The sequence below is a fragment of the Parambassis ranga genome, chromosome 9 (genome assembly GCF_900634625.1).
Source record: "Parambassis ranga chromosome 9, fParRan2.1, whole genome shotgun sequence".
Taxonomy (NCBI): domain Eukaryota; kingdom Metazoa; phylum Chordata; class Actinopteri; family Ambassidae; genus Parambassis; species Parambassis ranga.
Window position 1 is genome coordinate 22,970,301 of NC_041030.1, and position 23,089 is coordinate 22,993,389.

General features: G+C 46.1%; 2 protein-coding genes across 3 annotated transcripts; both read right to left on the reverse strand.

Moving 5' to 3' along the window:
- Window positions 1-228: 228 nt before the first annotated feature.
- Window positions 229-7,116, reverse strand: LOC114442015 (actin, cytoskeletal 3). Of its 2 annotated transcripts, XM_028415251.1 has the most exons (8): window positions 6,989-7,116; window positions 6,768-6,896; window positions 6,535-6,645; window positions 1,584-1,668; window positions 1,361-1,501; window positions 1,064-1,255; window positions 665-846; window positions 229-587 (listed from the first exon to the last, which is right to left on the reverse strand). In XM_028415251.1, exons 1-8 carry the CDS (start codon window positions 7,112-7,114, stop codon window positions 444-446), a joined length of 1,110 nt encoding a protein of 369 aa, XP_028271052.1. In that variant the 5' UTR covers window positions 7,115-7,116; the 3' UTR covers window positions 229-443. The 2 variants fall into 2 exon arrangements, with proteins under 2 accessions (XP_028271052.1, XP_028271053.1); XM_028415252.1 differs by lacking the exon at window positions 6,768-6,896.
- A 9,556-nt stretch (window positions 7,117-16,672) lies between these two features.
- On the reverse strand, window positions 16,673-21,996 carry LOC114440978 (actin, cytoplasmic 1-like). Its single transcript, XM_028413676.1, has 9 exons — window positions 21,922-21,996; window positions 20,919-21,043; window positions 20,698-20,826; window positions 20,444-20,554; window positions 17,988-18,072; window positions 17,763-17,903; window positions 17,462-17,653; window positions 17,109-17,290; window positions 16,673-17,031 (listed from the first exon to the last, which is right to left on the reverse strand). The coding sequence occupies exons 2-9, from the start codon at window positions 21,039-21,041 to the stop codon at window positions 16,888-16,890; spliced, it is 1,107 nt and encodes a 368-aa protein (XP_028269477.1). The 5' UTR covers window positions 21,042-21,043; window positions 21,922-21,996; the 3' UTR covers window positions 16,673-16,887.
- Window positions 21,997-23,089: the final 1,093 nt, after the last annotated feature.

Here is a 23,089-nt window from a genome sequence, read left to right on the forward strand (position 1 = left end):
TCAAGTCATCAGGAGCTTTAGAGGCTCACAGACGGAGCTAGCATGCTAGCATTAGCATTTCATACATTAAGGCTCTCATCTTTAAGTTTTTTCTAACCTCTCCACCAACAGAAGATCTGATTTAAATCCCAGACCTGCCAAACCCCGCTGACGAGTTCTACAGCAGGACGTTCAAACAAACAAAAAGACCCAGAGACGCTGGAAGCATCACACACTTTATTTAGACAGATGTTCTGTGATAACACTGTTTATCAGCAGGACCAGTGGAAGCTGAGAGCTGTGACAGTAACATGTTCAGACGTGTGTCAGAGTTCAGAGGAGCTTCAGGGAGGAGCTGAAACCTTCTCATGTAAACTGGATTCATGTCCTCTGTTCTCACGACACTTAGATTTGGACCGGACAGCTGAGAAGCACGTGGACTTCCCGCCGGGCTCAGGGGCCGCTTAGAAGCACTTGCGGTGGACGATGCCGGGGCCAGAGTCATCGTACTCCTGCTTAATGATCCACATATGCTGGAAGGTGGAGAGGGAGGCCAGGATGGAGCCGCCGATCCAGACCGAGTTCTTCCTCTCTGGAGGAGCGATGATCTGCAGGACAGAGACAGAGACGGTGAGGAGGACGTTCACTGCGAATAACGAAGACGTTACAGAGAGTACAGGTATACCTTGACGTTCATGGTGGGAGGAGCCAGGGCCGTGATCTCCTTCTGCATGCGGTCAGCGATGCCGGGGTACATGGTGGTGCCTCCGGACAGCACCGTGTTGGAGTACAGGTCCTTACGGATGTCCACGTCACACTTCATGATGCTGTTGTAGGTCGTCTCGTGAACGCCAGCCGAGTCCATTCCTGAACACAAACAACAAGTCAGGTAGTGTTCAGGTCCACTTCACGTGGTCCCTCAGGTCCACTTCACGTGGTCCCTCAGGTCCACTTCACGTGGTCCCTCAGGTCCACTTCACATGGTCCTGATCAACACGCAGCTTCACGAGGAGCAGCAGATAAACAGGTTTAAAGTCTGGATGGTCCAGGACCTCCAGACTTTCCTCTCAGTGTGGCTACAAACCCAGGAAGGAGGGCTGGAAGAGCGCCTCGGGGCAGCGGAACCTCTCGTTGCCGATGGTGATGACCTGTCCGTCAGGAAGCTCGAAGCTCTTCTCCAGAGCAGAAGAGGAGGCTGCGGTCTGCATCTCATGTTCAAAGTCCAGGGCCACGTAGCAGAGCTTCTCCTTGATGTCACGCACGATCTCACGCTCAGCTGGAGGTCAGAGGTCACATGTACACATTACACTCCATGAATGCTCAAAAGTCTGACATCATCATGATCTAGTTCCTTAGGGGGTCTGTGGGGAGGAGGTCGTACCAGTGGTGGGGAGGATCTTCATCAGGTAGTCAGTCAGATCTCTGCCTGCCATGTCCAGACGAATGATGGCGTGATTCAGAGCATTGCCGTCATAGATGGGCACAGTGTGGCTGACACCGTCACCAGACTCCACCACAATACCTGCAGAACAATAACACACGCTCACACACCAGGACTCTGATGTCGGCCATTTTGTTACAGATCAGAGTGGGCGTTCACTCACCGGTGGTACGACCAGAGGCGAGAAAAGCCAGGACGGCCTGGATGCCCATGTAAATGGCCGGAGTGTTGAAGGTCTCAAACATGATCTGCACAGAAAGAGTCAGCATCACTCTGGTAACCATGGCAACGGCAGTAAACCTCACTTCCTCCACTGCTCCACTTCACTGAGCATTTTTTTCCATTCAGACTTGGTGATCTTTGTTTGTTTTTGGGCCCAAAAAGTTTTTTGGGTCCAATGTTAATAGAGTAGGTTAAAAATAACCTACTAAATATTATTTTATTACATAAAGGTCAGGTTTTCTGAAAAAAAGCTACCAAACCTATGTGTGGGACATTTCCAATGTGGTGTATTAAGACAAACTCAACAGTGTTCTGAAACAGGCTCTTAAGGGTTAAAGTGGTAAATGACATGAGTCTCAGTCCTGATGCAGGCAGATCGTCTGTCCTGCTCAGTGCAGCTCGTGATCACAGCATGCTGCACCGACCTGAGCACTGGTTGGTTTAACGAGTGGTTAAAACCATCAGACCAGAGGAGCGGCTTCTTTGTTGCCATGGGCAAGATGGCGCCAATGTGTACGGCCCGCTCTCTGTCTCCACAAACATTGGTTGTAATTCTGCTGTTTTTGTCGCTTGTCCTTTTAAATGTCAACGCTCTGCTGGTGTATGATCGCCAAACACATCTTCGACTGTCCTTTGAAAATTTGGGGCAGTATGGACATGATGGACAGAAAACTTTCTGCCCCCCGGTTCTCTCTGGTATACCGGCTTACCTTCTCCGTGTTCCATCTCTACCTGCGCGCAGAGGGCGTAGACGCCAGGGAAAACGCAGTGGCAGACTGGTAAAGCTAAAAGCGTGCTTGGCGTGCTCTCCTGAGGCCTCTTTGGAATACTTTGGATCCAACTGTCGCCGCTTCGTCTCATGGCGCTCCCTGGATCCGATCGCCGCCTCCCTGGTTATGGTGGTACAGATGAGGGACCGGGGACTTGTCGCTCCTCCTTTCGCTACCTTCATGGGCGCGGGGTGAACCTGCACAACTTTCGGCCACTTCTTCGGATCCGCCAGGCGACTAATGCGCCGGCTCCAGCTCCGGTCAGGATGGCCCTGGTGAATGCTAGATCACTAGCCAACAAAGCTTTTATCCTTAAGGATTTCTTTACGTCTCGCTGGTTGGATTTTCTGTGCGTAACAGAAACATGGATGACTACCGGTGAGTCCAGTGCTCTTTGTGAACTTTTGCCACCTGACTGCTCATACTTCAACTCTTCCAGGACGTCAGGTCGTCAGGTCTTGTTTTATCCCATGGTTTTACTGTTTGTAGCTTAGAGGTTTGTGATGCTGTGTTCTCGGACCACATGCCTGTTGTGTTTGAGGTACCTCTGCCCTGTCACACAGTCAAACCTCACGCTCCTGTGCAGCACAGTCGTGTTATTAAAACTCTTCCACTGCTGCTCAGTTCTGCACAGCTTTTAACTCAGTGTCCAGCCCAACTGAAGATTTGGGCTCAAATTGTGATGTTGAGACTCTCTCCTCTTATTTTAACGCAACATGCCAAACTGTGCTCGATGCTGTGGCTCCACTAAAAATGAGGCCTTCCAAACCCAGACCTAAGCCGTGGATAAATTATGCTATATGTGCTGCCAGGCGCGAGTGCAGGAGAGCAGAGCGAAAGTGGAAGAAGGACAAGCTACAGGTGTCTTTTCAGATGTTAAGGGACAGCTGGCGTTTTTATCAGAGAACTGTAAAGGCTGCAAAAACCAAATATCTTTCCGATTATTTTATCTAATTGTCACGATCCTCGTGTTTTGTTTAAAACTGTAAATTCTGTTCTTAATGCTCCACAGTCATTTTGCTTGGAGAATTCCACTGAAGTATGTGAGAACTTCCTGAGCTTTTTTATTAACAAGGTTGTGAGCACTAGGGCCCTGATTACTCTCTCTTCTTATGATCCTTCCATCTCTGTCACATGCTCGGCTGTGTTCAACCAGTTTGAGCATGTCAGCCTGCCCTTTCTGAGAAACATAATGGATCATATGAAACCAGCTGGGTCTCCCAGTGATCCAGTCCCACCTCGTCTTTTTAAAGAGGTCTGCTCTACTCTGGCACCACATTTGCTTAATGTACCTGTGAGTTTTAAGCATGCGGTGGTGACACCACTGGTTAAAAAGCCTGGCTTAGATCTCTCTGTGCTTTCTAATTTTAGGCCAATTTCTAAACTCCCATTTCTTTCTAAAATTCTGGAGAAAATTGTCTACTGCCAGCTGAATTCTTTTTTAGAGGGGCACCACATTCTAGAGATGTTTCAGTCTGGGTTTAGAACCCGTCACGGTACGGAGTCAGCATCTGGGGGTAAAACTGGACAGTGGTCTGAAATTCGATGTGCAGATCAAATCAGTTGTCAAGTCCAGTTTTTATCATTTATGACAACTAGCCAAAGTCAAGCCATTTTTATCAAGACATCACTTTGAGATTTGAATCCATGCTTTTATCTCATGTAGACTTGACTACTGTAATGCACTTTATGTTGGGCTCAGCCAGATGCTGCTGTCTCGTCTGCAATTAATTCAAAACGCTGCAGCCCGACTTTTAACAGGTACCAAAAAATTTGAGCACATCACTCCGGTTTTAGCTTCCATTCATTGGCTCCCAGTGCATTTTAGGATTGATTTTAAAATTCTTTTATTTATTTTTAAATGTTTTAATGGCCTCTCCCCACAGTATCTGTCCGACCTGCTTCAGCCATACACTCCCTCACGCTCTCTCAGGTCGGCAGATGAGTCTCTTTTAATAGTCCCAAAAACAAAGAGGAAATCTAGAAGGGGTCGTGCTTTCGCAGTCACTGCCCCCAAACTATGGAACAATCTGCCCCGGCAGGCTGACTCTCTTGTAGCTTTTAAATCTTCTTTGAAAACATACCTTTTCTCCTTGGCTTTTAACTCAGTCTGAGATGTTGACTTTTACTGTTTTATTTTTATTTTTTTATTTTTTTTTATTTTAGATACTGTATTAATCCCCTAGCCACAGGCTAGGGTGAAGTGTCTTGCCCAAGAACACACAACAGTGACTAGGGAGGAGTTGGGATCGAACCACCAACCTTCCGGTTACTAGACAACCCTGCTATACCACTGCGCCACTGTTGTCCCTATTTTACTATGTTTTTATTGTTTTTTTTTATCTTCATGTGTTTTATATGCTTTTGTATTTGTGGACTGCACTTTGGCCAACTGGGTTGATTTTAAAGTGCTCTAGAAATAAAGCTGAGTTGAGTTGGTGGGCAACAGAAGTGTTCTTGACCAGTGGAGTCCTGCAGGGCTCAGTCCTTGGACCATGACCTTTCAGCCTATATATGCTGCCACTTCTCTCTCCCTACCCTGTCCTGTGGGTTAGAGCCAGATACTGTCCTACTAGAGGACAAGAGACATGTCCTGAGCTATGGTGACTAGTGTGCTGCATCAACAATCCTCCTTAAGTAAAAGTACTTTTAAATGTACTTAAAGTATTCAAAGTAAACGTACTCACACACTGAATATATATGATTGATTTCCAAAGGATGTGAACAGGTTAAAATAATCAAAGTAAAATGGAGCATGTGTAGTTAATGTCCATGTTCAGTCCAGAAGCAGCTGTGGACAGGTCTGTGTGTCCTGAGGCAGGCTGTGGGCATCAAGTGAACAGAGAGGCTGCTGATAACAAACAGGCATTCAGCATGTTTACTGTGTCAGTGTTCCTGCTGTAGATTCATGTGATGATTCATGTTCATCACACATTCATGGATGGACCTGTGTTAGCAGACAGCAGCTAACTAGTTAGCTCACTGAGCCAGAGCACCGGCATCATGACTGATGCTCATTATAGAAACACAGCTGCAGCGTGACACCAGCTCCATGCAGAGTCTGACCTCTCATCAGTCCACACTGTGTTCATCACATGGAACAAGGAACTACAGACACTGGAGACATGTAGTGGAGGAGAAAGGACAGGTACAGGTACTTAAGTACAGTAACAAAGTACTAATACTTAGTTACTTTCCACCACTGGTAGTAACTCTGGGAATCACTTGGACACTGTAGTAAAACAAAGTCAGTCTGACTGCACATAGAAGCAATTACTGCATGTAATCACCTTAAAAGTCCAAACTAAGATGTCTTAAGTCACAACATGAGAAACCCTTATCCCTGCCTTTGTCTCCAGCAGGGGCGGCTCACTGCGGTGGTCTTTTCACAGCAATCCATCAGACCATCAGACCACCAGCTGGTCCAGCATGCAGCTGCTCAGGTTCTTAGACCAAACAGGACTGAGCACATTACTCCGTCAGTTCTCAGCTCTGCACTGACTTCCTGTGAGCTTCTGATCTTAAGACATTTCTCTCCCAGAGGAGACACATGCACCCACTGAGGGCAGCTTCAGGTCCAGACTTTAAACCGAGCTGTTCCCTGACGCTCTCTGCTAAAGATTCACTGTAAATCACCATCAGTCTATTTTAATATTCTTTTATATGTTCTACACTTTCACCTTTATATTAGTCAGTGTTCTTACTTTTACTATACACACACACACACACACAGACACACACACAGACACACACACACACACACACACACACACACACAGACACACACACACACACACACACACACACACAGAGACAGACACAGACACACACAGACAGACACACACACACACACACACACACACACACACACACACAGAGACAGACACACACAGACACACACACAGAGACAGACACAGACACACACAGACAGACACACACACACACACAGACACACACACACACAGACACACACACACACACACACACACACAGACACACTAGACACACACACACACACACGCACACACACACAGACACACACACACACACACAGACACACACACACACAGACACAGACACACACACACACAGACACAGACACACACACACACAGACACACACCTGGGTCATCTTCTCCCTGTTGGCGTTGGGGTTGCGGGGGGCCTCGGTCAGCAGGACTGGATGCTCCCAAGGAGCCGCACGGAGCTCACTGTAGAAGATGTGATGCCAGATCTGCAGGACAGACAGACGTCATGAAGCCAGAGACAGAAAGAGACACAGAGACAGAGACAGATAGAGACACAGAGACAGATAGACACAGAGACAAAGAGACTCCAGCTCCAACATAGTGTCACCTTCGTCATGTCGTCCCAGTTGCAGATCATCCCGTGCTCCACGGGGTACTTCAGGCTCAGGATGTCCCTCTTGCTCTGAGCTTCCTGTCCCACATAGTGGTCCTTCTGTCCCATTCCCACCATCACACCCTGTGCGCGCACACACACACAAACACACACACAGAGTCAGTCACATGTAACATGTGGACACATCTGGAGCTGCGGCTGCTGTTGGACAGTACCTGATTTCTGGGACGGCCGACGATGGAGGGGAAGACGGCACGGGGGGCGTCGTCTCTGGCAAATCCGGCTTTGCACATACCGGATCCATTATCGATGACCAGGGCTGGAATGTCTTCGTCTTCCATTTCTGAAAGGACACATGATGTCACCACCTGGTGTTTGTTTATGGTTTGTTTTCCTTGTTGTGGGTCTTTAGTTTAATCTGTGTTTAGTTATTTTTCCTGTAGTTCTGGTGTTTTGTTTCTCTGGGTTTTTGTTTAGTTCTTGTGTCTTGTCTCGTGCTTCCTGTTTTATTTTGACAGCCTTGTCCTCCTTGTGCATTGTCTTGAGTTTTACTTCCTGTGGTTTCCCTCGTTTGATCACCTGCCCTCATGTGTGTCACTTGTGTCTGTTAGAGGGGTTTGGTTTCATGTGTTCCTTTATGCTCCTGGATCTACGCGTGTCTCGTCTTCCATGCTAAGCCTTGCCAGCTCTCACCGTCGGACTTGTTTTCCTGTGATGAGGTTTGCCATGCCAAGTATTTTTGTATTTCTTCTCGCCTTTGAATTTTGATAACTCTTTGAACCTTGCCAAGCCGTGTTTTTGAAGCTACCGGTGGTAGAGATAAAGTTTGGTTTGTAGAGAACTCTTGCACTGTCTTGAGTCAGTAAAACTAAAATACTTTTGTTTTGACCGCCCTGCATTTGTGTCCTCATCTTGATGAACCCTGACACATGAGGACTCAGCCGGTTTAACCCTCGGGCGTCATTGGGGACTTTTTTGTCCATTTGGGTAATTTTTGCCTCTTTACCTGGCCACCATTTTATCTGTGTTGGTGTATATGGCACAATTTTTTGTAACAAAGACTCTCTCTAGACACATTTTAGAATTCCAATTTAAATTTTTCAAATACATCACCAGAACATGGTGAAACAAATTTACTACCCTTTTGTGTCATTAGGGGACAAAAAAGTCCACTTCCAAAAAACTGCTATAAAAAATTAACAGATTAATATTTTTTCTTACTTTTTTCTGCATAAATATGTTAAACAACTTCAGCCCTGCTCAAAACTACCAAACATTAAATCATTTTGAGGAATTTAACCCTTTAAATGCCAGTTTGATTACTTGATGTCACAGTATTTTTTTTATGAAGAAAACACAAAAAATGAGTTATTTTCCACAAAACAAAAGTTAGGTGGCTGAGGCATTATTTTTATATCTGTCATGGATAGGTCAAAGATTAGCCAAAATATTGAGTTTGATGCATTATTAGTTTTTGTGTAGCAGCAGTTTAAAATGGTATTTTCCACTTAGGGCCCATTAACTCCTATTATAATACTACATTTTTAATATCATAACTATAACAACATATAACCATGCATTTCTTGATGTAAGGGTTTCATTTTTGAAAAAAATAGTTAAATTTGACATTTTCTACTGTTCACCACTAAAATCAGCCATTAACCCATTATATTCCTATGCATGAAATCCTTGTGTTTTGTGGATGTGTTTTGGATTGTGTTCAGTAGGCTGTTTTAAGTGTGTGTGCATGTGTTTGTACACGTGTGTATGTGTCCATGTGTGTGCATACGTGTGTGTGTGGTGTGTGTGTGTGTGTGTATGCATGCATCTGTGTGCTGTTTCATGTGTCTTTGCAGTAGTCATTGTTGGTGTTAAAACTTATGTATGTAATGTCTGATGAAGTTACTTCAGTATATACCATCTACAGACATACAAACACTCTTTCAAGTAAACAAAAACATGCCCCCTTCAATGTGTCAAGGTGAAGAAAACATAATTTTGTTTCTGTGACAACCAAGGAGCAAGATGAAGATGGTGTTTCTATGTGGAAGAGGCTCAGGATGAAATGATGCTGCCTGTAACTGCTAGAGAGATTCAGGGAAGTGAAACATCCAGAAAAAGAGGAGTCTGGACGCCAGGACTGCAGCCAGGTGCTGCTGGCTAACTGCTGTTTGTGTTTTCTCCACATTGACCTCCTTGAAGTGCAGTAGGAAGAGGTGGGGGGGCATGTTTTTGTGTACTTCAAAGAGTGCATTTGTGGCTGTTTGTGACAGTGTACTGCAGAAACTTCATCAGACATTACAAGCTTTACAAGGTCAACATACATACTACAAAAACACATGAAACGGCAAACACACACACATGCACACACACACACATGCACATGCATGCACACACACACCACACACACTTAAAACAGCCTACTAAGCGCAATAACACAACCACAAAAAATGATGAAATCACAAGGATTTCATGCATAGCAATATAATGGGTTCATGGCTGATTTTAGTGCTGAACAGTAGAAAATGTCAAATTTAACTATTTTTTTCAAAAATGGAAGGGGGCATGTTTTTGTTTACTTGAAAGAGTGTCTGTGGATGGTATATACTGAAGTAACTTAATCAGACATTACATACATAAGTTTTAACACCAACAATGACCACTGCAAAGACACATGAAACAGCACACAGATGCATGCATACACACACACACACACACACCACACACACACACACATATGCACACACATGGACACATACACACATGTACAAACACATGCACACACACTTAAAACAGCCTACTGAACACAATCCAAAACACATCCACAAAACACAAGGATTTTATGCATAGGAATATAATGGGTTAATGGCTGATTTTAGTGGTGAACAGTAGAAAATGTCAAATTTAACTATTTTTTTCAAAAATGAAACCCTTACATCAAGAAATGCATGGTTATATGTTGTTATAGTTATGATATTAAAAAATGTAGTATTATAATAGGAGTTAATGGGCCCTAAGTGGAAAATACCATTTTAAACTGCTGCTACACAAAAACTAATAATGCATCAAACTCAATATTTTGGCTAATCTTTGACCTATCCATGACAGATATAAAAATAATGCCTCAGCCACCTAACTTTTGTTTTGTGGAAAATAACTCATTTTTTGTGTTTTCGTCATAAAAAAATTACTGTGACATCAAGTAATCAAACTGGCATTTAAAGGGTTAAATTCCTCAAAATGATTTAATGTTTGGTAGTTTTGAGCAGGGCTGAAGTTGTTTAACATATTTATGCAGAAAAAAGTAAGAAAAAATATTAATCTGTTAATTTTTTATAGCAGTTTTTTGGAAGTGGACTTTTTTGTCCCCTAATGACACAAAAGGGTAGTAAATTAAAGTGACGCCTGAGGGTTAAATCACTTTAAATCAGATTATTGATTACATGTCTGAATATCTCATCATTATTATTACATGTTTAACCCTCTGCTGTTTGACTGAGGAGTCTGAAGCCCCGCCCGCTGATCGATCCAGGACCAATAAATATTCATACTCATTCTGTCCAAGTCCTCTGGATCAAACCACGACCCTCAGCTGTCTGCCCGTCAGTCCGACCCTGCAGGGTCTGGATCTGAACAGTCTTTACTGAGCCTGCGCTGTCAGTGGCCAGAGGCCGGGTCCGGGTCTTACCTGAGTCTCGGGTGGGTCTGTCTCTGGGTGAGTCCTGCAGGTGTGTCTCTGGTCCAGCTGTGCTCCCTTAATGCAGCAGCAGACCTCAGACCGCACCGGTTTTATTCTCATGCACCGGGCAGCTGGTGTCGTCCTGTCTGCTCTGATTGGTCCAGGTGTGCAGGCTCCTGCAGGTTTCACTGGTTGAACCAGGTACCTGTCAAACCTGTCAAAGGGGAGGGGGCGCGAGGGACGAAGAAAGCCTGCAGGTGGACCGGGGGGGGGGTGTAACAGGCATTTATTCACAATGTTTCAGTGATGGGAGGCAGAGGTCAGAGTTCAAGGCGCCATGTTGTGATGTCGCTGTATGAAGACAACAGGCTAGCTGTGTCCCAATTCAGGGTCTGCATCCTTCGGAGGACGCAGCCTACGCGGTCTCAGGAGGCCGTGTCCTCCTGAGGATCCTCCGGAGGATCCTCAACCGTTGGTAAATGGGACGGTCTGGCCTTCAAATCACTTCCTGATTGTGGCGCGACGTCATAAATTTTGCCCCGGGAAAAACAAAAGCAGCGACAGCGACACAACACGGACACACAACAAGCAGGACAACAGTGTGGATTTAGAAATTTGGAATATTTTAATATATGTATTTGTTGTTGGAGGAAGAGGAGAGGCGGCTCCAGCAGCAGCAAAACCGGTGACGGCTCATTTTCTTCAGGCTGGGAGAGCGCAGTGGGGAGGTGACGGTAAGCTGCTGTTTAACCATATTATTGATCATAATTAATATACCAGCTACTGAGCAAACGCTAGATATATAACCAGTAGATAGACAAATATGATTAAATGTAATTTATATTTGATTCAATTGTAAGACTTGATACAGGGTCTGTTTATAATTTTAATACTTTAAATAAATAGCTAAATGTGTACGAACCCTGCAAATAACCCTGAAACCACTGCTTTAATGTGTCATTAAGCATCAGGTCTGTCACTGCACCAGAGAATTACTGCTGGGTGGAGGAGAGTGGGGCTCCCTGCAGGACCAGCTGTCTGTCCTGGAGGAGGTGTACTGACCATCATCACCTCTGGAGGGTGAGGATACATATTTTATAGCTTTTCATATTTGAAGCTGCTTTGGAAGCCGCTCTGTTGAAGTTATTATTTTTATTTTTGCCTTTTTAAAAACATCTTTAGTAACATGGCAGCCGCCGATCGTCAGCTCTGCAAACCCTGATGGACGATGTGGTGGACAGAGGAGACAGGCACCCCCCTCCCCCAGATGATGTCCCACTCACAGCCAGAGGACTCCAAGGTCTTCACCGTGGCATCATCCAGTCCAGCAGCACCAAGGACTCCTGCTCAGCCAAACATTTATATATATGTTCTTTGTGAATAGTATTTTCTGCTGATCTTTATAAATAATAAACTGCACATTTTCATAATGCCCACTGGTAAATAGTTAGAAATGTTCAAACTGTGTCTTTGTAAATATTGTACATAACAGAACAATAAATGATTTACTGTGTCACTGAGAAGTTGTTCAAAAGTTTACTTAAATTATAAATAGGTGATGAAACACATGATGTAACAAGGTTAGAAGAGTTTAAGAACACAGAGACAAGAACGATTTAATACACAATTTAATAAGTAACATTTAAATAACAGAACATAAAATCACTGCTGTCCAACATCCTCTGTATGAGCTGAGGTCTGTCTGTTCTTTCTCTGCTCTCCCTCCCTCTCTCCCCCTCTCTCCATCTCTCTCCTCTCTCCCTCTCTCCTCTCTCTCTCTCTGTTTCTCTCCCTCTCTCTCCTCTCTCCCTCTCTCCTCTCCCTCTCTCTCTCTCCCTCTCTCTCTCTCTCTCCCTCTCGCTCTCTCTCTCTCTCCTCCTCTCTCCCTCTCTCTCTCTCTCCTCCTCTCTCCCTCTCTCTCTCTCCTCTCTCCCTCTCTCCTCTCCCTCTCTCTCTCTCCCTCTCTCTCTCTCCCTCTCTCTCCCTCTCCCTCCTCTCCCTCTCTCTCCCTCTCTCTCTCTCTCTCTCCCTCTCTCTCCAGCCTCATCTCCTCCGTTATCAATTGTCAGGTTTCTTCTGTTTCTCTCTGCTCCTCCTACAACAAAATGCCAACAGGCAGAATGACCGTTTGATATAATAACGACAATATTGCTCACGTGAACTATACTTTAACTGTCCAGAAACAACATCCAATCAAAGCGTTTAGTTTACAGCGCCTCGTATCAACAGGACGTCATGTTTGTAAATATAAAACTCATTTTTTTAATGCCGCTATCACTGCTAGCATTTTAAAACTCTCGAACTACTGCTCTTTACTTACATTTAAATGTGAATTTGGCACTCCTGCCGGTGCCAATGCCGCTGCCGCTCGCTTGGCCCGTCATTGTACTATTGGACAAAAAGTAGGCCCGCAAAGCATTGTGGGATATTTAAGGCCACGAAGGATGGTAGCGATGCGTCCTCCAAATTCAGGCAAAAGGAGGACGCATTTGGAGGACGCATCGACTTTTGGCGAATTGGGTCTGTCCTCTTTCCTCTCTGTCTATCCTCTGTCCTCTCTGTCTGTCCATCTGTCTGTCCTCTGTGTCTGTCCTCTGTCCTCTCTGTCTGTCCTCTGTCCTCTCTCTCTGTCCTCTGTGTCTGTCCTCTGTCCTCTCTGTCTATCCTCTATCCTCTCTCTCTGTCCTCTCTGTCTATCCTCTGTCCTCTCTCTCTGTCCTCTCTGTCTGTCCTCTGTCCTCTCTGTCCTGGTTATCCTAACCCCCTCTTTCTATCTCTGGAGTTTGGTTTATTTACATGAAGTGGATCCTGGCAGGTTTACAAACTGAACCCAAGAGCTTGAAGAAACTCAAACTTCGAATCAGACATCACACAGAAGTTAAGAGGCATGAAGGAGGAGTGTTTCAGAGCAGTTAGAGTCATGCAGAGAACACGTCTTAACTGGAATGTGGGACAGAAAACCTGTTTGAAAACCAGTCTGAAGAATGACACAAGTGAACTAACCGCATGCTTCACTTTTCTGGGTCTGAAGAATCAGTGCTGTTTGTCAGGTCTAACATCCTGTCCTCACACCCCCCCCTCTCTCTCTCCCTCTCTCAGCGGTTGTAAACAGTTTCAGTTCCAAAGTTATGACTGTTATTGATTCAATTGCCCCAATCAGAACCAAAGTTCTGTCAGGAAGGAAAAAGTCACCTTGGAGAAATGCCACACTGGTTAAAGCTCAAAAAAGAGTCTGCAGACAGGCAGAACGCAGATGGAGAAAAACTAAACTCCAGGTTCTTTATAACATTTACAAAGAGAGCCTACAGAACTACAACCAGGAACTGAAAAATGCAAGACAATCCTATTTTTCAGAGATCATCGACAGGAACAGCAACAATGCTCGCACATTGTTCTCTGTTATAGACAGACTGACAAACCCAGGAGTATCAGTCCCACCTGAACTGCTGTCTAAAAAGTCATGCAATGACTTTGCATCTTTTTTCACAGATAAAGTTTTACAGACAAACAGTCTGTAGCTCTAGCTCTGGCAAAACCATAATGTCACTTGTGCCTTCTCATCCACCAGTTAAGCTGGCACATTTGAACCTTCTAGATAATACAGCACTGACAGAAACTGTTAAACAGTTAAAACCCACAACATGCTCACTTGACAATCTGCCTACACATTTTCTTAAAAACGTTTTTAACTGCATATCGTCAGATGTGTTGCAGATAGTTAACAGCTCTCTTCAGTCAGGGCAGTTTCCCCAGGCCCTGAAAACTGCAGTAATCAAACCTCTGCTCAAAAAATCAAACCTGGATGCTTCAGCAATAAATAACTACAGGCCAATATCTAACCTTCCTTTTCTGGGAAAGGTCATTGAAAAGGCTGTTTTCCAACAAATTCATGCATTTTTGGTGCAAAACAATCTTTTTAATGAATTTCAGTCTGGATTTCGAGCACACCACAGCACTGAGACTGCACTTATTAAGGTCTTAAATGACATACATCAGAATAATGATGCATCCAAAGTCTCTGTCTTAGTGCTGCTGGACCTTAGTGCTGCATTCATCACATGACTACAGTCCCTTACACTCACTAAGTAAGTGTACTCAACAAATCAATGAGTGGATGAGCCAGAACTTTCTCCAGCTCAATGCTGACAAAAATGAAAGAGCTAAGATCAGTGCTTACCTTGACTCCATGTCACTGAAGGTCACAAACCAAGCCAGAAATCTCGGTGTAATACTCGACTCAGACCTGAACTTTAACACCCATGTAAAAGCCATTACTAAGTCTGCCTATTACCACCTGAAAAACATTGCTAGGATCAAGATCTGTCCAAACAAGACACAGAAAAACTTATTCATGCATTTATTTTCAGTAGGCTAGATTATTGTAACGGCGTCCTCACAGGTCTTAGCAAAAAATCCGTCAGGCAGCTGCAGCTGGTCCAAAATGCTGCTGCCAGAGTTCTGAGTAACACCAGGAAAATGGACCACATCACACCGGTCCTCAAATCACTGCACTGGCTTCCTGTGAGTCAAAGGATCCATTTCAAAACTTTACTCCTGGTCTACAAAGCACTGAATGGTCTTGGACCAAAATACATCCTGGACTTACTGGTTCCCTATGAACCATCCAGACTCTTGAGATCATCAGGGACAGGCCTGAAAACTCATTTGTTTACTGCAGCGTTCTCCTAATTTCTTGACTGCACTCTTCTCATTTAATCATCCTGATTTTATTTGATGTTTTTATGATTTTATGATTTTATTTTTTTTATTATTTTAATTTCTTAATTTAATGTTTAAATATGTTTTATTCTGTGATTTCATCTCATGTAAAGCACTCTGAATTGCCTTGTGTATGAATGGTGCTATATAAATAAAGCTTGCCTTGCCTCTCTCTCTCTTCCTCTCTCTCTCCCTCCCTCTCTCCCTCCTCTGTCTCCTCTCTCCCTCTCTCTCTCTCTCTCTCTCTCTCCTCTGTCTCCTCTCTCTCCTCTCTCTCCCTCTCTCTCTCTCCCTCCCTCCCTCCCTCCCTCTCTCCTCTGTCTCCTCTCCCTCTCTCGCTCTCTCTCTCTCTCTCCCTCCCCCTCTCTCTCCTCTCCCTCTCTCTCTCCCTCCCTCCCTCTCTCTCTCTCTCTCACCTCTCTCTCTCCCTCCCCCTCTCTCTCCTCTCCCTCTCTCTCTCCCTCTCTCTCTCCTCTGTCTCCTCTCCCTCCCTCTCTCTCTCTCCTCTCCCTCCCTCTCTCTCTCTCTCTCCTCTCCTCTCTCTCTCCTCCCTCTCTTTCTCCCTCCCTCTCTCTCTCTCTCTCTCTCCTCTCTCTCTCTCTCTCTCTCTCTCTCCTCTCCTCTCCTCTCCCTCCCTCCCTCCCTCTCTCCCTCCCTCTCTCTCCTCTCCCTCCCCCCCTCTCTCTCTCCCTCTCTCTCTCCTCTGTCTCCTCTCCCTCTCTCTCTCTCTCCTCTCCCTCTCTGCCCCTCATGGCACGTCCATGAGGTCTACACGTTAGACCTGACTGTTAGACCTGACTGGAGCAGGTCTCTGGTTCTTATCTTGACACTTCCTCAGACCACGTTCTCCTTCATTTCTTCTCTGCCTCCACATGCCTCTGCTCCATCACACATGCTGCTCTCTGCTCAGTCCAGCCCAGGTCTGGTCAAAAAGGTTAAGTTACTCGCTCTTCGGGGTTTTTTATCTGATGGGTTTGTGCTTGGGTGCTTTTCTTGTCTTCCTCCTGTGGGAGGTCCGATTCGTTCAGAGTGGCTGGGCGTGGCTTCCTGCGGGCTGAGGGTTGGCTCACCTGTCTCCTCCTGACTCCACCTCACTCCACCAGAAAAACCAGCCCGCCACGCCACTCTGCCTCTTTCACCGACAAACCTGAAGCCTTTTGGACCTTTGTGCCGATTGTTCTGATTGAAATGAGAACATGTCAACAAAACATCAAACACTGGTTGTTTTCTGACGCTTCTCCCCTCAGCAGCTGTCCTGGGTCAGACCAGGTTCACTGAGTCAAGTCATCAGGAGCTTTAGAGGCTCACAGACGGAGCTAGCATGCTAGCATTAGCATTTCATCTCATCTCATCTTTAAGTTTTTTCTAACCTCTCCACCAACAGAAGATCTGATTTAAATCCCAGACCTGCCAAACCCCGCTGACGAGTTCTACAGCAGGACGTTCAAACAAACAAAAAGACCCAGAGACGCTGGAAGCATCACACACTTTATTTAGACAGATGTTCTGTGATAACACTGTTTATCAGCAGGACCAGTGGAAGCTGAGAGCTGTGACAGTAACATGTTCAGACGTGTGTCAGAGTTCAGAGGAGCTTCAGGGAGGAGCTGAAACCTTCTCATGTAAACTGGATTCATGTCCTCTGTTCTCACGACACTTAGATTTGGACCGGACAGCTGAGAAGCACGTGGACTTCCCGCCGGGCTCAGGGGCCGCTTAGAAGCACTTGCGGTGGACGATGCCGGGGCCAGACTCATCGTAGTCCTGCTTACTGATCCACGTCTGCTGGAAGGTGGAGAGGGAGGCCAGGATGGAGCCGCCGATCCAGACTGAGTTCTTCCTCTCTGGAGGAGCGATGATCTGCAGGACAGAGACAGAGACGGTGAGGAGGACGTTCACTGCGAATAACGAAGATGTTACAGAGCGTACAGGTGTACCTTGACATTCATGGTGGGTGGAGCAAGGGCCGTGATCTCCTTCTGCATGCGGTCAGCGATGCCGGGGTACATGGTGGTGCCTCCGGACAGCACCGTGTTGGAGTACAGGTCCTTATGGATGTCCACATCACACTTCAAGATGCTGTTGTGGGTCATCTCGTGAACGCCAGCCGAGTCCATTCCTGAACACAAACAACAAGTCAGGTAGTGTTCAGGTCCACTTCACATGGTCCCTCAGGTCCACTTCACGTGGTCCTGATCAACATGCAGCTTCACGAGGAGCAGCAGATAAACAGGTTTAAAGTCTGGATGGTCCAGGACCTCCAGACTTTCCTCTCAGTGTGGCTACAAACCCAGGAAGGAGGGCTGGAAGAGCGCCTCGGGGCAGCGGAACCTCTCGTTGCCGATGGTGATGACCTGTCCGTCAGGAAGCTCGTAGCTCTTCTCCAGAGCAGAAGAGGAGGCTGCGGTCTGCATCTCATTTTCAAAGTCCAGAGCCACGTAGCAGAGCTTCTCCTTGATGTCACGCACGATCTCACGCTCAGCTGGAGGTCAGAGGTCACATGTACACATTACACTCCATGAATGCACAAAAGTCTGACATCATCATGATCTAGTTCCCTCTGCAGGGGGTCTGCGGGGAGGAGGTCGTACCGGTGGTGGGGAGGATCTTCATCAGGTAGTCAGTCAGATCTCTGCCTGCCAGGTCCAGACCAATGATGGCGTAAGTCAGAGCACTGCCGTCATAGATGGGCACAGTGTGGCTGACACCGTCACCAGACTCCACCACAATACCTGCAGAACAATAACACACACGCTCACACACCAGGACTCTGATGTCGGCCATTTTGTTATAGATTAGAGTGGGAGTTCACTCACCGGTGGTACGACCAGAGGCGAGAAAAGCCAGGACGGCCTGGATGCCCACGTAAATGGCCGGAGTGTTGAAGGTCTCAAACATGATCTGTACAGAAAGAGTCAGCATCACTCTGGTAACCATGGCAACGGCAGTAAACCTCACTTCCTCCACTGCTCCACTTCACTGAGCATTTTTTTCCATTCAGACTTGGTGATCTTTGTTTGTTTTTGGGCCCAAAGTGTTAATAGAGTAGGTTAATTTAAAAATAATGATCAGATCATAAAGGTCAGGTTTTCTGAAAAAAAGATACCAAACCTATGTGTGGGACATTTTCAATGTGGTGTATTAAGACAAACTCAACAGTGTTCAGAAACAGGCTCTTAAGGGTTAAAGTGGTAAATGACATGATGAGTCTTAGTCCTGATGCAGGCAGCTCGTCTGTCCTGCTCAGTGCGGCTCGTGATCACAGCATGCTGCACCGACCTGAGCACTGGTTGGTTCAACGAGTGGTTAAAACCATCAGACCAGAGGAGCAGCTTCTTTGTTGCCATGGGCAACAGAAGTGTCCTTGACCAGTGGAGTCCCGCAGGGCTCAGTCCTTGGACCATGACATTTCAGCCTATATATGCTCCCACTTGGACGCGTTATGCTGATGACTGTGCTGTCAGCGACGCCCCCTGGAGGCAGATTTGTTGCCACTATTCTTTGATTTCATGGTTTTGCTTGTTTGCCAACAAGTAGTCCTATTCTCTCTCCCTACCCTGTCCTGTGGGTTAGAGCCAGATACTGTCCTACTAGAGGACAAGAGACATGTCCTGACTCAGCTATGGTGACTAGTGTGCTACTTCAACAACAAGTAAAAGTACTTTAAATGTACTTAAAGTATTCAAAGTAAAAGTACTCACACACTGAACAACAAACAGGCATTCAGCATGTTTACTGTGTCAGTGTTCCTGCTGTAGATTCATGTGATGATTCATGTTCATCACACATTCATGGATGGACCTGTGTTAGCAGACAGCAGCTAACTAGTTAGCTCACTGAGCCAGAGCACCGGCATCATGACTGAGGCTCATTATAGAAACACAGCTGCAGCGTGACACCAGCTCCATGCAGAGTCTGACCTCACATCAGTCCACACTGTGTTCATCACATGGAACAAGGAACTACAGACACTGGAGACATGTAGTGGAGGAGAAAGGACAGGGGACAGCTGCAGCATGGAGTCAGAGGAGAAAGGATGAGCTGTTATTTTTACTTAAGTATAAATACATAAAAATTACTTAAGTACAGTAACGAAGTACAAATACTTAGTTACTTTCCACCACTGGTAGTAACACTGGGAATCATTTGGACACTGTGCTCCTAGTAAAACAAAGTCAGTCTGACTGCACATAGAAGCAATTACTGCATGTAATCACCTTAAAAGTCCAAACTAAGATGTCTTAAGTCACAACATGAGAAACCCTTATCCCTGCCTTTGTCTCCAGCAGGGGCGACTCAGTGCGGTGGTCTTTTCACAGCTGTCCATCAGACCATCAGACCACCAGCTGGTCCAGCATGCAGCTGCTCAGGTTCTTAGACCAAACAGGACTGAGCACATTACTCCGTCAGTTCTCAGCTCTGCACTGACTTCCTGTGAGCTTCTGATCTTAAGACATTTCTCTCCCAGAGGAGACACATGCACCCACTGAGGGCAGCTTCAGGTCCAGACTTTAAACCGAGCTGTTCCCTGACGCTCTGCTAAAGATTCACTGTAAATCACCATCAGTCTATCTTAATATTCTTTTATATTTGTCATGGTTTCAGCCAGGTCTTTTATTTTGTAGTTCATTTTCTGTTTGCATTAGTTCTAGTTTTACTTCCTGTCACTTCCTGTTTTATTTTGTATGTCACTAGTTCCCTTGTGTTTCAGGTCTGTTGACTTCCCCTGCCTCATGTGTGCTCCCTTCCCCCTTCTGTGATAACCTGCTCCGCCCTAATGTGCTTCACCTGTGTCCAATTGTCTTCCCTCCTGTGTATAAAGCCTGTGTGTTTCCTTCCCCTTGTTGCCAGTTCGTTTTGTGAGTCTTCCATGCGACACAGCCGTCCACGTAGTCTATCAGCTGTTGTGATTTTCCCTACGGGTTTTTGAGTAAGTTTTGGATTTTCTTGTGCTTTGACTTTGTTTGGATTTGACCACTGTTTTAGCCTTTTGTTCCTTGTACCTCTGCCACGCTGACTGATCACCCGTGTACCGAACCCTGGCTAATATTAAAGGAGTTTAAAGTTTTCACCTCCGGCTATGTCTGCATTTGTGTCCATCTCACAACCCCTGACAATATTTTCTACACTTTGACCTTTATGTTAGTCAGCGTTCTTACTTTTACTATACACACACACACAGACACACAGACACACACACACACACAAACACACACACACACACACACACACACACACACACAGACACACACAGACACACACAGACACACACCTGGGCCATCTTCTCCCTGTTGGCTTTGGGGTTGAGGGGGGCCTCGGTCAGCAGGACTGGATGCTCCCGAGGAGCCACACGGAGCTCATTGTAGAAGGTGTGATGCCAGATCTGCAGGACAGACAGACGTCATGAAGCCAGAGACAGAGGGACACAGAGACAGACAGACGTCATGAAGACAGAGACGGAGACAGACAGACACACAGACAGACAGAGAGAGAGACAAAGAGACTCCAGCTCCAACATAGAGTCACCTTCTCCATGTCGTCCCAGTTGCAGATCATCCCGTGCACCACGGGGTACTTCAGGCTCAGGATGTCCCTCTTGCTCTGAGCTTCCTGTCCCACATAGCTGTCCTTCTGTCCCATTCCCACCATCACACCCTGTGCGCGCACACACACACAAACACACACACAGAGTCAGTCACGTGTAACATGTGGACACATCTGGAGCTGCGGCTGCTGTTGGACAGTACCTTATTTCTGGGACGGCCGACGATGGAGGGGAAGACGGCACGGGGGGCGTCGTCTCCGGCAAATCCGGCTTTGCACATACCGGATCCATTATCGATGACCAGAGCGGCAACCTCGTCTTCCATTTCTGAAAGGACACATGATGTCACCACCTGGTGTTTATGGTTTGTTTTCCTTGTTGTGGGTCTTTAGTTTAATCTGTGTTTAGTTATTTTTCCTGTAGTTCTGGTGTTTTGTTTCTCTGGGTTTTTGTTTAGTTCTTGTGTCTTGTCTCGTGCTTCCTGTTTTATTTTGACAGCCTTGTCCTCCTTGTGCATTGTCTTGAGTTTTACTTCCTGTGGTTTCCCTCCTTGTTTGATCACCTGCCCTCATGTGTGTCACTTGTGTCTGTTAGAGGGGTTTGGTTTCATGTGTTCCTTTATGCTCCTGGATCTACGCGTGTCTCGTCTTCCATGCTAAGCCTTGCCAGCTCTCACCGTCGGACTTGTTTTCCTGTGATGAGGTTTGCCATGCCAAGTATTTTTGTATTTCTTCTCGCCTTTGAATTTTGATAACTCTTTGAACCTTGCCAAGCCGTGTTTTTGAAGCTACCGGTGGTAGAGATAAAGTTTGGTTTGTAGAGAACTCTTGCACTGTCTTGAGTCAGTAAAACTAAAATACTTTTGTTTTGACCGCCCTGCATTTGTGTCCTCATCTTGATGAACCCTGACACATGAGGACTCAGCCGGTTTAAATCACTTTAAATCAGATTATTGATTACATGTATGGATATCTCATCATTATTATTACATGTTTAACCCTCTGCTGTTTGACTGAGGAGTCTGAAGCCCCGCCCGCTGATCGATCCAGGACCAATAAATATTCATACTCATTCTGTCCAAGTCCTCTGGATCAAACCACGACCCTCAGCTGTCTGCCCGTCAGTCCGACCCTGCAGGGTCTGGATCTGAACAGTCTTTACTGAGCCTGCGCTGTCAGTGGCCAGAGGCCAGGTCCGGGTCTTACCTGAGTCTCGGGTGGGTCTGTCTCTGGGTGAGTCCTGCAGGTGTGTCTCTGGTCCAGCTGTGCTCCCTTAATGCAGCAGCAGACCTCAGACCGCACCGGTTTTATTCTCAAGCACTGGGCAGCTGGTGTCGTCCTGTCTGCTCTGATTGGTCCAGGTGTGCAGGTTCCTGCAGGTTTCACTGGTTGAACCAGGTACCTGTCAAACCTGTCAAAGGGGAGGGGGCGCGAGGGACGAAGAAAGCCTGCAGGTGGAATGGATTCTGGAGCAGCAGGACGGCTCTGGCCAGACAGACCTGATGAAAGGCAGAGGTCAGAGGCGGCATGTTGTGATGTCATTGTGTGCAGGTCAAACGTGTGTAAACTGTATGAAGACTGACGGTCAGTGAAAACAGACGGACACAGAGCGGTCTGTGCTGTTCCTGTGATCACACCTCACACCTGTCCGACTTCCTGATGACCTCATCATGACGTCCAGCTGTTTATTTTCCTTTAGTCCATTGTTCCTCTTCTTCCTCTTCTTCTGTTTCCATCTGTCTGTCCTCTGTCCTCTCTGTCTGTCCTCTGTCCTCTCTCTCTGTCTGTCCTCTGTCCTCTCTGTCCTGGTTATCCTAACCCCCTCTTTCTATCTCTGGAGTTTGGTTTATTTACATGAAGTGGATCCTGGCAGGTTTACAAACTGAACCCAAGAGCTTGAAACAGAACGGACTTGTAGACCTTCTTCATGCAGCTGGATCAGTTCTGATTCAGCATGAACCACCTTCAAGAAACTCAAACTTCAAATCAGACATCACACAGAATTTAAGAGGCATGAAGGAGGAGTGTTTCAGAGCAGTTAGAGTCATGCAGAGAACACGTCTTAACTGGAATGTGGGACAGAAAACCTGTTTGAAAACCAGTCTGAAGAAGAATGCAGACAGAACTAACCACATGCTTCACTTTTCTGGTTCTGAAGAACCAGTGCTGTTTGTCCTGAAGGCATTAGTGTCCTCACATCCCCTGAGCCCTGTGTTTCTTTGGGAGCTTCTCTCAAACGGCACCTTATGAAGTGGCTTCATTCTAATTCACACAGTGTTCAGCTGTGCAGTCACCCAGCTACACTCTGACACGGTGTGAAAGACGCTTGGTTACCTGCTCCAGTCTAAATGTCCAGAGGCCACAGTGAACCGGC